This window comes from Gobio gobio (assembly GCF_949357685.1).
Source record: "Gobio gobio genome assembly, chromosome: 20".
NCBI classification, from domain to species: Eukaryota; Metazoa; Chordata; class Actinopteri; order Cypriniformes; family Gobionidae; genus Gobio; species Gobio gobio.
In genome coordinates, this window is record NC_137113.1 from 4,771,120 (window position 1) to 4,786,260 (window position 15,141).

At 38.3% G+C, this 15,141-nt stretch overlaps 1 protein-coding gene across 1 annotated transcript in view; it reads left to right on the forward strand.

Annotated features, from left to right (window-relative positions):
* The window catches only part of LOC307143779 (alpha-tectorin-like), a gene marked incomplete at its 5' end in the record, with an annotated part of 45,040 nt that overhangs the window by 9,790 nt on the left and 20,109 nt on the right, over positions 1–15,141 (forward strand). Inside the window, 5 exons of the mRNA XM_079845540.1 lie at positions 7,769–8,182; positions 12,987–13,376; positions 13,456–13,527; positions 13,776–14,168; positions 14,295–14,696. Coding sequence (XP_079701666.1) covers positions 7,769–8,182; positions 12,987–13,376; positions 13,456–13,527; positions 13,776–14,168; positions 14,295–14,696 — 1,671 coding nt within the window. The remainder of the gene's footprint in view (positions 1–7,768; positions 8,183–12,986; positions 13,377–13,455; positions 13,528–13,775; positions 14,169–14,294; positions 14,697–15,141) is intronic.

Below are 15,141 nucleotides of genomic sequence, written 5' to 3' on the forward strand. Positions count from 1 at the left end.
TTTTGAGAGAAAAATGTTTATGCACGGATTTTGAAAAAAAAAAAAAAAAAAAAAAGGTTTTAAAATTAAGGCCTCCAAACACACAATAGATATCTGTTCCCAAGACTTCTGACTCCTGTCTGTATTTGTATAGAGTTTTTTCTTTAAACTGATGTGAGAATCATTGAGCCTGCTCATTCACATAAAACAATACACTGATTTAAAATTTGAAAGACAGTTTCTCTTCACAAAGCCAATATGCAAGGAGGCGTGATATCTAATGAATACTGATGAGATAGCACCTGAGATAACAAAAGACTCGCATTAATGAGCCGCATAATGAATGAGCTTCAGGTAGGCCTATGTGACAGAGAGCAACAGAGCAAAGGAAATATAAATTTTTTGTAGTTTATTTTATTTGGAATGTAATCAACAAAGGCCTATTATATTTTAAATGATCAGAAGATTTGACTACACTGCAAAAAATGCTCTTCCTATTTGGTATTTTTTCTTGTTTCCAGTCCAAATATTTAAAATTCTTAAATCAAGATTAATTTACTAGATAAGTACAAATTTCTGGGGGAAAATCAAAATGAAGTGAGTTTTTGACATTGCGGTGAAAATTTGGTAAAACAGATTTCAGGTTGGAGTGGTTGAAATCTCCAGCAACCACTCCTTCAGGATGTGCTGTTTGTTGATAGCTTCGTGAAGTTCCTTCATAGCTAGCTTAGCATTAGCATCCGGCGGAATTTACACGGCAGTCACAACAATGGCTGAGAATTCTCTCTGTAAATAAAAGGGTCTACACTTAATCATCAAATACTCTAAATGAACAGAGCAATGACTTTCAGTAACAGAAGAGTCCGTGCACCATGAGTTGTTAACATAAATGCACAGACCTCCACCTCTGCGCTTACCAGAGTCCTCTGCCGTTCTGTCCACCTGAAAAACACTGCGACCCCCGAGCTCAACGGTGCTGCTGGGAATGTTGTTGTTGAGCCATGTTTCGGTAAAAATCATGACATTACAATCCTTAATCCGTTTGTGTGATGATATCCGGAGCAGCAGCTCATCCATTTTATTTGCAAGAGACCGTACATTAGCAAGGAAGATGCTAGGAATCGATGGTTGATGCGGGTTTAGCCTTAGCTTAGCCCTGATGCCACCTTGCTTCCCCCTCCTTTGTTTACGGTCTCGCCGCCGGCGCTGTGGTCTCGCTGTCGGCCGAGCTGGATCAGCGGTCAGCGGTGTTCGGGCGATTTCCAGAGGGAGTTCAAAGTCCGTTGAAAGCCCTTAACTGTGAGTGTAGCCGATATCTAGTAATGCTTGTCGGCTGTATGAGATGTGTGCAAGCCTGTTCTGAGTGAATAAACTTTTCTGTTGATGGAGAAATTGCTACTAAATTGCTACTAAATAGAAAAATCTGGAGAGACGCTGGGCCTCGCGTTGTGCACGCGCCGCCATCTTGATTAGCCATGGCCTCACTAGGCCTCCCTTGAGGGCGAGTTCCTCAGTTAGGATGCTCGTGTAGCTAGCATAGCTTGCTATCAGGTAGTAGGCCTCTCCAGGCCTCCCTAAAGGCTGACTATCAGGTAGTAAGCCTCACTAGGCCTCCCTGAGGGTGAGTTCCCGAGTCAAGATGCTCGGTAGCTAGCATAGCTTGCTATCAGGTAGTAGGCCTCTCCAGGCCTCCCTAAAGGCTGACTATCAGGTAGTAAGCCTCACTAGGCCTCCCTGAGGGTGAGTTCCCGAGTCAAGATGCTCGGTAGCTAGCATAGCTTGCTATCAGGTAGTAGGCCTCTCCAGGCCTCCCTAAAGGCTGACTATCAGGTAGTAGGCCTCACTAGGCCTCCCTGAGGGTGAGTTCCTGAGTCAAGATACTCGGTAGATAGCATAGCTTGCTATCAGGTAGTAGGCCTCTCCAGGCCTCCCTAAAAGCTTGCTATCAGGTAGTAGGCCTCACAAGGCCTCCCTGAGGGTGAGTTCCCGAGTCAGGATGCTCGGGTAGCTAGCATAGCTCGCTATCAGGTAGTAGGCCTCTCCAGGCCTCCCTAAAGGCTTGCTATCAGGTAGTAGGCCTCACAAGGCCTCCTGAGGGTGAGTTCCCGAGTCAGGATGCTCGGGTAGCTAGCATAGCTCGCTATCAGGCAGTATGCCTCTCCAGGCCTCCCTAAAGGCTTGCTATTAGGTAGTAGGCCTTCACTAGGCCTCCCTGAGAAAACGAGTTTCCGTTTTCCAGCTACTTTGACAGTTGGCTTCGGCTGCTATCAGGTAGTAGGCCTCACCAGGCCTCCCTTTAGGCGAGTTTCTGAGTTTGGATTCTCGGGCATTTGGCATATACTGCGATCATATAATGAGCCTCACTAGGCCTCCCTAAGGGGTTTGGTTCTCAGTTCGGGAACTGTTAACTGGCATGACGCTGACAGCTAGTGGGGACCTGCTATCAGTGATCTGGCCCTTAGCCGGCAGCATCTGAGTACGGTCTTACCCTAGCACGACAGATGTTTCCTTTTAAAGCTCCCCTCTCTTTGAGGGTCATCTGTGAGCCCGAAGCTGCCTGGGCCTGATCAGATGGTCGTAGGCCCCTAGGGTGGCCTCCCAATTAGATCAGCTTATAGGCCAGTTTGGCCTCCTGTTTCTATTTGATAATAGCTCAGTAGATCCTAGGATCGAGCAGATTAACTCCCCTTGCTGGCAAGGGTGGAAAGCGCTAAGGGTGAGTACCGCTCTCCAGGATGCCTGTCTCTGAGATCCGGTCTGAGGAGGACACTGCCAGTTCGCAGTACCTTGGGTTGGATGCCTCTCCAGGAGGCGAGTGTCCAGAGGCTCTGTTCTCGAACAGAAAAGGATGGCCCGGCCGAAGTGCCCTTCAGAAACGGCATCAAGCTAGGCCTCCTTGGTGGCGTTAGTGGCTGGCTGGGGCGACCTAGGGCCCCCTAGCCACATTCCCTTAAAGGAGCCCTCTTCTTTTGAATGGGTTGGATGCAGGCCTTGGATGCGGCCTGGGTAGGACCGTCCCAAAAGGGAACGTCTCCGGTTACGTATGTAACCTAGGTTCCCTGAGTACAGGGAACAAGATGCTGCGTCGCTTTGCCATGCCTCAGAGCTTGCCTGCCAAACAGTCCCTTCAGACGAAGAAGCGGTGTCATGTTTGCAAGGCGCCCTTATATACTTCCTGGTCGCATCTTGATGACATCATAGGCTGTCGCCGGTCAATAGGATTGCCATGATTCGATAGTAGTTCAGACACCTGTCACGCTGGAGGTGTTCCCCGTAGCGTCAGCTGACACAGCGTCTTGTTCCCTGTTCTCAGGGAATCTAGGTTACATACGTCACCGGAGACGTTATCTTGGGCACTTCAAAATACCGTGAATAATTATTTCTTATGAATTATTCAGATTTTTAGAATGCATATTAAGAATAATTTACCCATCAACCGTTTAAAATGAACAATATGTCAAAGAGGAACGCGCACGGATGTAAACAAACCCGTGCATGAGCCGAGCACATGGCGGAATGAGTGAAGGAGACGCACTGAAGTGCACTTCACTCTCTGTCAGCAGAGGGCGCTGATGGGACAGCAGAAATGCAGCCCTTTCCCCGGCTCATCACACAACCCAATACTTAATACTTAAAGACTTAAGGCTATTCATTTTCAAACTTAAACATTTTATATTTTAATCTGAACTAAATGACATGCCCCAGATATTGTTTGAATATGTTCTGATTGTTGTTCAGTCACACACTTGCTCTATTATTTAACATTAGTTCATTCATTAACAAACTGACAATGAAAAATACTTTAAGCATTTATTAATCTTAGTTAAATGTACTTTTCAGCAAAATAATAACAAATTATTAAAATCAAAAGTTGTAACTATTATTTAATGGACCTGAGCTAACATAAACAGCTGCTTTTTTTTAACCAACATTATCAAAGAATAATAACTGTTAAAATGTAGCTATTCGCTCTTTGTTAATGTAATTGCATTAACTAGTGAGACCTTATTGTAAAGTGTTATCTGTTGTTCTTTATAATTCTTTAGCACAATCTGTTTTAAATATTTGTTTACTTTATAAATTTTTGTGTATTGCTTTATTGTATTTAAATGTTTGGTTCTTTTTGTTATAAGAAAGTTTTTAAACCTCTTATAGTATGACAACCCTTTTTTGCAACGCATTTCAATACCGTGATAATACCGTATACCGTGATAAAAGCTTCAGGAATTAACTGCAACATGAAAATTTGATACTGGCACATGTCTACATCCAAAGCAGTGTCTAAAGCCCTTGCATTCTTACTATCCTCAATAAAAGTTTGGATGCGTGTCTCTAATTCTGAAATCTTCTCTGTCTGCCTGACTATCTCCCTGCATTTATCACATGTGAAGCCCTCTTTGCCAACAAAGAAGTTAATGCTAAACATGTAAAAGGCAGTGCAAGTGACAATAGGAGATGACATGACTTACCGTGTTTGTTGACTACTCAAACTTACCTGAATTGTTTGATGGGCTCGTAAAAGATGTGCGAGAGAAAACAGGAGACCCAGATGCACGGATCGCAAGCTAACAGGTTAGCGAAATGCTAACATGTTGTGATCATTTTGATTAAAAGCTAGCGTTGTAAGATTTTAACGTGATAGGCAATATTAGACAAAATATGGTGATGAGTTATATCTAGCTGTATAATCAACAAGGAATTATGTAAACATAGAGATTAAAAAGCAAGCTACATGGAGCTTACAGACACTCAGGCACAGGCAGGCAGGAGCAATCGATCAGCAATCGATTAGGCTGAAGCAATCGATCCAAACACCTAGCAATCCTAAGGGAAACTGACACACCTGCAGTAGACTAAGGAAAACGGAAAAAAAAAAAACCTACAAAACTACAACCTGCTTACAGGAACAGGACACAGAAGGAACACAGAAACTTGGTGCAGATAATCTTGAACATAAAAGTCCCACAGGGCCCAATGCCCAAAAGCAGGTCTGACAGAAGCCTAGGGCAATTGCATCTACTATCCATCTGGATAGCCTTAGCCTCATGACCGGATTCCCTTTGGTGTGGCCACCAAAGCACACAAAAAGCTGCTCTGTAGTGAAAATATTTTCACAGTATTGAAAATACTGGACTTTCACTTTCACTATAATGTCTAATGCCTAGTTCAGACTGCACGATTTTCAAACTCGTAGGATCACTGCTCTTTTCACACTGCATGACTATCTGGGCCAGCATTCAGTCACTGCTGTGTTCACACTGCACGATGGATCGGTGGCAGGGGGTTTCACACTGCATGACTGTACAAAAGGAATATTAGCCAACAGCTCTGTCCCGTCTGCAAATTACATTTCACAACAAAGCACATACGAGAAGTGAGAAGGAAACAACGCAAGATCACACGTGCGTCAGACTGGAGTTCTCGCGCGAGACTGGAATTGTCATTAAAAATATAGACTGCAGTGCAGAAACTTGCGGTCCAAATTGTCTGTGCGCTGATTTGCAGCAAAAGGGAGAAAAATAAAAAAGATTATGGTGGATGAAATGGTTGGGGAGACACAGGGAGCAAGGATTGTGTTCTCTAAAGAGAGTTTGAGGTAAATAAATAATATTGCAATGTGCTACTGTTGTGGCTGATCAAGCAAATGTTTGTGCTTTGTTTCTGTTTGATATAACTGTACATATATCTATTAAAAAATTAATATTATGGTCTATAACTCTATAACCTCCCGCTGTCCTGGATCTTGCTCTCTCATTGGCTGTCGATCATCGCCGTTGTATTTTTCAGTCAGAACACATTTCACACAGCAGGAGTTTGAATCGCCTACAGGTCCAGATATTTAGCGTGCCAAATATCTCACGGGCGTTGGCGACTCATCTGCGATTCTCTCTGATTGCGTCTTTGATCATTCACACTGCGTGATTGTCCCTCACGTGCACAAGCACCGATTTGCCTATGATTTCAGGCATTTGTCTGCGATTTCGCAAAACCTGTCGGCGAGTCAAAATCGGGGCCAAAATCGGGCAGTGTGAACTAGGCTTAAGTCAATACTCGTTCAAAACAATCACTTTAGCAAAGCTTGAACTATTATCTGTTTATTTCGATGAATAAAATAATACATTTTTTATCAATAAATATGCTGTCATTAAAATATGTTAATATAAAAATATATCTGAAAATATAGAAACAAAATCATTTTAAAAAGTTAAGATTCTGAAAGCATTGCAGGAGATCCCATAATAATTCAATATAGATTTACAGTAGTAACAATAAATTATATTTTATTATATGATATGATTAATATCACATTTTTAAATATGATGGTTTCATTATAAATATGGTGATTATCTCTAAGGTGTACACTCAACTTAATATATGATACTCTGAATCTAACCATGTCATGTCAACAAATGGAAAAGTCAGCGGCTGTTTATCATCATGTTAAATATGGTGCCTTTTGCCCCTACAGCAGGGGTGCCTTTTACCCCAAATACCATACTTGTACATATTCTTCCGTTATTGAAAAATTGTTGCTTTAATTACCTTGAACAAAACTGACAAACATTAAACATTAAGTACTTGGTTTCAAAATATATATTCAAGATTTTTTTTTAGCGATTCTTATTTGCTACCTAAATCTACAAAATCTACAGTTTTTAGAAACATCAAATATTAGATCAAATGAGTGCAGAATCAACTTTGCGCTGCTGCCTGTAATCGCGTCAAAGATCAGACAAATTTACACGTGCATCTTGAAAAGCAGATATTTTGGAAAATGCTGAGGCAAGTTTTTGTGCCATCTAGTGGTTTAGAGGAAAATGAAAATCAAAGGAGCCTTTTACCCCGTGGAACCTTTAGCCCTAAAGAATCTAAAGCAAAACAACAGAAAACAAAATTGTCACAATTTCTTTGGATACTGTGTTGATACTAGTTGCAAGTTGTGTTGTTTGTTATGGAAACACCCCTGGTTGAGAACTACAGAAGAACACAAGTTTATATGCAGGAAGATAATGAGATGGTTATAATGAACAGGTGAAATGGGCGGAGTAACAGGTGTGATGATCCATGATTGACAGCAGTTCAGTGACATTTGACTTCACTTGCTGGTCAGAGCAGGAACAGCAGGACCTGGAAAAACAACAAGAGAGAAAGAGAGACTGAAAGAGAGATGATAGTATATGTAAAAAGGATATTATAATAGGAAATGTTATATATTACAAATATATTGGAAATGAAGAAAAAGTTTATTTTTGGACTTATCAAGGGAATGCACTAAAGAAGGTACAGAAGTTTATGGTCTAGATGGGAAAAAACATGAAATATATGATTTTACAAACCCTTATTTGTATGTTATATTTGTACTGTTATTTATTATTTTTGTTAATAAATTAAGTTTTATTATGAATTGTTCATACAGCACAACATCACACTATTTTATTATCTGAGAATGATCTTTGTTCCCTTTTTTGTTTTGTTTCAATGGGAAAATTCTAATTTATCATCAGTTCCAAAACAAAGAATAGCATTGTAATTTATTTTTGGTGAAAACAAATATAAATGCAGTTCCTATAAATCACTCAATTGAGATCTAGATGGTAACTCTTTTTAAATTAGTGAGAGAGGGGAATAAAGGATACACTTGTTGTAGGTTTAGTCAGTTTATGTAATCCATCCTCCTTTAACAATCCCAATATCTTCTCTTTCATACAGACACAGAAGTAAGATGTTTACCTGTACCTTGGTTTTACCACCTCAGTGAATGAGAATCTCTTTTTCTTTATTTTCTCAGCACCTACAACTTCCATCTCTGATCCATGCTATGATTACAACACTCTTGATGAATCCTGGAGAGACGTACGGCAAAGCCAATACAATGGATATGATGACACCCTTGTTGAATGGAGGGGCTGGTATCGGCTGTATTTGAATGGAGAAAGTGCCCAGATGTCTGAGTGGTGTGTGAGTAATGCTGGATGTGGTGGTCAAACTGGACTTTATCTTAACGGTTCTCATCCAACACTTGAGGATGGAGTGGTGACCCGTGAAGTCATGGGAACTAATTCATGGTATTGGTTGGATTATTCAAATCAGTGTGGCGCCTACAATTCCACGTCCATCCAAGTCAAAGCCTGTCCAGGAGATTATTACGTCTATGAATTTGTCAAACCCAACACATCAGCCCCCGGGCCCATGTACTGTGCAGGTACAATATTAACTCTTATCTTTAGGATTTTTGTCATGATTTTTTATTTTTATTTATTTCAATATCAAGAGCAAATGCTCTATCTACTTGATAATTTAACATAAATATTTTATTTTATTAAAATTAACATGTTTTAACTAGTTCAAATCAGTGTGCAGTCGATTATCCATTCTGTATAGACCCTTTTTCAGTTAGTAAACATTGTGACCTTTTTTGTGGGCGGAGCTTAGCTGGAGGCGGAACGATTCCCCTGATCACTTCACTAATGCTAGCCAGCAAGTTTTTTTTAAGGTGAGCTTGTTTATAAACAATGACTGGAGTAATTGTATCTGAATATGTAAGGTCACTCTCTGTCCGAGACCGTGACTGTTATTTTTAAAAGTTAACCTTAACGGACGGAACCAGATTGACCGACCCGTACACGCTCACTCAATGGATGGACGATCCGAAGTTCTGCCTACCCAGTGCCTGGCACACACACTCAGTCTGCTCGTTTTATTGCGTTTAACCACAGCTGTCTACGTTTTTTTGTCTGGCAGTAGTAGCAGGTATGCGGTAAAATTTCAATTTGGAGCCTGTACAGCTGTAATCCGTCGATTCTGGCACCCAAAAACACAACAAGATGACATTTTGAAATCCAACTCTGTGCTGGTTTGTATTGGCCTCCTCCAATTTTTCCTTTGTTTTGCCTCCAGCTAACACCGTGACGTAAAGTGACATTGATGCAAAAAGGGTCTATAGGCCACTGTATTGTCTCCCCATCACAGGTCAATAGAGTGCTAATCACTTAGATTTTGTGTTAATTGTTGTACAATTCCTCAAATCTCACTTAACGCTATTTGTTCAATAATTAAAAAGCACACTGTATGTGAAAACAGCGTAATATTACTCCACCGTTCTCTTGTGCCAAACTGCAGTCAAGGTTTTGCTCAGAATAAAACTTATTTGCATAGATCTTGGCATATGTAGCCCATATGTAGGAAATTAGTATATTTATAATATGCAGTTTGAGTATATGGAATGAAGCTCAGAATATGTGGAATCAAAATATTATTAACACCTAGGAAAATGCATGTACAGGGCTAAATACTTGTAGCCGTGTTCATATCAATCTATTAACAAGAACTGCAAGCAGTTTTATGGCTTCTTGTAATTTTTATACTGCTGTAACGTCACAAAGCATCCTAAACAACCCCACAACCTATAACATAGATTCATTATTCTCACCAGCAGGTCAAAGAAGTCAGGCGTTGCTTCAAGGTCTTCCGTGGTGTCTGTAGCCTTCTCAATCTCGAGTCCGGTTGCACTGGGCGGGTTGCTAATATATATATAAAAGAAGTTTCAGAATTTCAATTTCAGACAGCCTTTTACACAACAAGAAAGAATTTCAGACTAAAAATAACATAACAGCGTGTAGTCTTCACCCGAAGCGTGGCCCCGAAGAACAATGCACACAGCCTTTTATATTTGGATAATTCTTGGGGCGGCCCTTAAGGAGTCTTGACAGTTATTTTATATAGCAATCCCTTATATGGTAAGCTAAATAGCCTTGGACTTGAGCGCAAGTCTTTATATTTGTCCAAGGTTGTGACAAGTTTTACATCTGACACACATACATTGCAGACTAAGGTTTTCTAAGGGTGAGTGGGCCTCTGCTATAAAACCCACAACCTCTTTTCTTAACCCATTTGTGCCCACATTTTTCGGAATGGTTTCATGCATATAGTCATGTTAATAGTGTCCTATGTGAACATGTTCTGCATTTATTTTCCCCCGGTGTTAGGTTTTTTTTTTCTTGAAAATCTTATTTGAATGGGCAAATATGTTGTAAGCACCTCTTCAATGTCAAATTTGACTAGGAGGAGAACATTTGGCATCTTACTCAAAATAACTGTTTGCAACAGATAAATCTTTATTCAGATCCATTTTTATTCATAAACAAATGTATTATGTATAAAAGTCGAAGAACATTCGATGCAAAATCAAAATATGTTGTGATAATAAATGTATTATTTTGTTGAATATGAAAATACAACAAACAACAAATACATTTGTCTTAAAGTGATGGAACATAGTGCAGAAAAAAGTGCAGCCATTAAGTTGCACTAACAGAGCATTGTGTATTAAAAAGTTGTGTATTAAAAAGTTAAAAATTACTATAATGATGAAAAATTACAAAAATAAAAAAATAAATAGTCCCATAGTATGCAATGGCTGACTGCAGTAGGTGATTTCATATAATAATGTAAATGTATACTCATTACTTCTTTGAATTTCCACATTATAATGGAATCGTAAGCTACTAGTCATAAAAAGAATGAGGGTCCTTGACCGATTAGAATGAAATGCATCCATTCCAAACTGGATGAAGGGTCCTCAATATTTTGGCCCTTACAAGACAAAATATCATAAAATATGATCATTTCCCCTATCGAATTAAGGTCTACTGTACAGAAGAGATGTCAGTTAAAGGGTTAATGTTTTAGGTGGGATATTATGAAAGCAAAAAGCACTAAACAAGACCAAACATCTTAATTTATTAACCTGATAACACAGTATACCCCATTTCCCCATTATTTGTACTTACAAGTCATTTGCCCACCGGCAACTATAGTTGGACTTGGACTTTTGACTAAGTGTATATTGATCTCTTGTAAGAATTATTTTGTTTGGATGATTCTAGAGACCGTCACGATTATATATATATATATATATATATATATATATATATATATATATATATATATATATATATATATATATATATATATATATATATATATATATATATATATATACTTACAAAATGAAAATGACAACTATACACTGCAGCAACTATAGCTGCCGGTGGGCTTAAATATAGTTGACAGTTAGGTTGAACCCCTTTTTCTTATCTTCTTAAAACCTTTAAACAAGACAAGCCCCTCTTTTAATATAACATGTTAGTAAAATAAATAAACTTGTTAACAAAGTCTTGTTGAATACAATAAGTAATAAAAAAATGCAATATGGTGGACAGGCACATGTTTGGAAAATGACAAATGAGATATTGTTGGAATAGGCATAAACAACAGAACACAATGATATTAAAAATAATCTAATTTTTGAACTTTGTTTTCAAAAGTTATGTGTTTTTGCAAAAAAAAAAAAAAAAAACGTATATGTCTGGAACACTAGGTGGCACTGTTTTGAAACTTCTCAGGCACCTTCAGGACATGCTGACCCTCAGATCATGTGTCCGATGAAGCATACCAATTTTTGTTTTGATTGATCAAAGTTAGCCCGAGATACAGCCTTGGAACCAATTTTGGGTCGACCTCGTTAAGTTTGCGACATCATAACTTTCACCAATAAGACAAAAAATTCTGGAGTAGTGAAAAAAACTGAATACTGTATTATATACTGTGTGAATACTGTAAACCAACAGATACAATAGGGGCTACAGCCACTTTTGGGCTTGGCCCGTAATGAAGAAATTAATTCACTATTTCATCTCAGAGAACTGAATGTGGTGAACCTCACAGTTTCTGCTTATCATATATGATGGGATGTAAACTCCAAACTGTCTGTGTTGTTTGGAGTATGACCAGATGTTGCTAAAAAAGTTTTCTAGTTCAACAAAGCAGTGGAAAATTTCAGAGAAGTCATGGAATTCAGAAGGCTATTGCTCTGTTAATAAAGATATAACTATCTATACATAATTTATTACGTACTGTCAAATTTGCACTTTCATGTCATATATTCAAGTCTCATTCCATATACTCAAACTTCATATTACAAATACAATAATTTATAAACACAATAATATCAAAATCATATATATATATATATATATATATATATATATATATATATATATATATATATATATATATATATATATATATATATATATATATATATATATATATATATATGAATGATGTGTGTTACATGTTAGTGGACTGTGAGCGCACAGTGGCGGAGATTTCGTTACGCAGCAGAAGCGTCAGACTTATATTTTAAAATGTGCATTCAGCATCACCACTCCCTATTCACAGAGTACGCACGATCGTAAAATTAGTATTGAAAGTAAACGGGAGCGCGCATTCAAATGCGATTTCAATACGTTACCACTGTTTGAAAGCGGCTACCTGAGGCAGGCGAATATCTCCCAATATAATCTCATTGGAACCATCTCTTAGCTCTGTATCATCCTTGAAGAAAAAGGTGGTCTCTATTTGCACTTTGAATATTGAGTACTTGGATTTTGGTATTATGGTTATTGTTTGCACTTAATATCTATGATACATTTGTGGGAAGGACTTCAGTTAGGAGGTCAAAAGAAGCTCATGTGCAGTTCTGAGGTCTGAAGAGACAATCATACAGGACAGAAGCCAGTCAGTTTAGTTTTTGGCAAAACCTTTACAGTGCTTGTTGTCTTTTACTGCATATGATAATTCATACTAAGAAAGTAGAACTGAAATGACATTCTTTACAAAAACACTTCAAATTCACCTGGAAACAATTTTTCTAGTCATGTATTTCATCATTGAGGATTTCTTAAAAATACTATGTAAAAATCTTGTCTCGTCTCGTTCTCGTGAACCCAATCTCGTTTCTCATCTCGAGAGGTAAGTGTCTCGTCACACCCCTATATATACTGTATGTATATATATATATATATATATATATATATATATATATATATATATATATATATATATATATATATATATATATATATATATATATATATATATATATATATATATATATATATAAACATAATTTTTTTATAATACTTTTGCAAACTCCTTGACAGTTGTTTTCCAAAGCATCAGCAGTGATCCCTGCTACAACTATGAGTCTCTGGATCGTCCCTGGAGAGCCAACAATGAAAGTGGAGATAACATTTGTGATGAACGTTTCTCCTGGAGTGGCTGGTACCGGCTCTTCTACTATGGAATGGACATCCGGATGCCAGAGACTTGTGTTAGTTCATTCACCTGTAACACATACTATAGTCTGTGGCTCAGTGATCCTCACCCTCAGATAGAGGATGGAGTGGTGATCAGGGAGGTCTGTGGAAGGACTAGTTGGGGAGGCTGCTGTAATTACAAGACAAGACCTATCAGAGTGAAAGCATGCCCAGGCAATTACTATGTCTATGAACTTGTGAATCCACAATTTGGGTGTACTGGATACTGTACAGGTACTGTGGTTTTCTCATTTAAGTATTTCAAACCTTTTAAAATGATTTCTGTCATGACAAACATTTCCTTCTTTTTTAGATGTCAGCACTATTTCACAGGCAGTTTCCACTGTGAGTCCAGATATATTCACTGGATCCACCATCACCTTGAGTAAGTTGTAAATAATATATATATATATGTGTGTTAAAAAATTTTCTATTTTTATTAAAGATTTGTATTACGGTTTAAATTGCAATTTTTATGCATAAACATTTTCACTATTACACAGTCACATTGTATATGAATGGTTTAAGAATCTTTGATTATTACTGATTTTCATTGTTTCAGATTTGCACTTGTGAAGTTCTTCATTGAAATAGAACTGTTTTTGTTTTAATCTCATCATCTCTCACTAACAGATGATGACCCGTGCAATAACTACAACATACTCGACAACCACTGGAGAAGCACACTCAATTACTTTTCTGTGTATGGATACATATCAGATCACGATGACACTCATGTAGAATGGGATGGCTGGTATCGACTCTTCATTAATGAAATGAGTGCTCAGATGCCTGAGTGGTGTATGTTTTTCATGTCATGTGGAGGTTATAGTGCTCTGTGGCTTGGTGGCTCTCATCCTCGGCTAGAAGATGGAGTTGTTACTCGTGAAATTTACGGCTCCCTTAATGATCAGTGCAGTCACTACAGATCCGACCCAATCCAAGTCAAAGCTTGTCCTGGAAATTATTATGTCTACAAATTTACAAGACCGACTCTTTCAATCCCAGCTCCTGTATATTGTGCAGGTACAGTCATTCATCTTTATTTTTGACATGCTTGTCATAAATGGTATTGATTTATATTCGTGTTGTTAATTTTAATATATTTAGTCTGCAATTTATAATGCTTTATTTCTATTTTTTCCTTAATAGTATCTTTCACCACCCCAAGTGTTGACCCCTGCTACAGCTATACCAGTCTGGATGAGCCTTGGCGATCCACCAACCACTCTTACTATAGTAACAATTACTATTATGGCACGTGTGATTATAATGTGGAGTGGAATGGCTGGTACAGGCTGTTCTATAATGGTGAAAATGCTCAGATGTCAGAATCATGTGTAAATAGAGGCATGTGTGGCACTCACCATCCACTGTCGCTTAATGGCCCTCACCCACAGCTGGACGATGGAGTGGTCACCAGTCAGGTCTGTATCTCCTTAGGTGGTGACTGCTGTTATTACAAATCCCACCCTATAAGAGTCAAAGCCTGTCCAGGAAATTACTATGTTTATGAGTTTGTCAAGCCACCAGTTTGCGGAGCTTACTGTGCAGGTGAACATTTATTCATATGATCTTTTGCCATTTACTTTTCATTTAGTTTGAAGATGATTGCTGCTGATATAAAATGTTCCCAATGCCAGATGCCTCAAACCAGTCCATCTCATCAGCGTCTACAACAACAGAGACTCATCCAATCTCATCCATTGAATCCATTACTCCACCAATCACAAGCACTGGTAAATTATTGTCTGCTTCCTTCATAAACTCTCATGAGCATCTTTTTGTTCACAAGTTCACAAATGATCATCCAATTCAAACTCTCTATATTAAAATGTTAACATAGAATGCATTTTTAGACAAAGTGAAGAACTGTAACTTTCAAAAGTGAAAACTAAAACAGTGTTTCTAAAACTCATTCATTAACATTTTGCAGCAGCTCATAATGTAAAAACTTCACTTAATGTTGTATTACACTCATGTTCTCCTCCAACTTTAA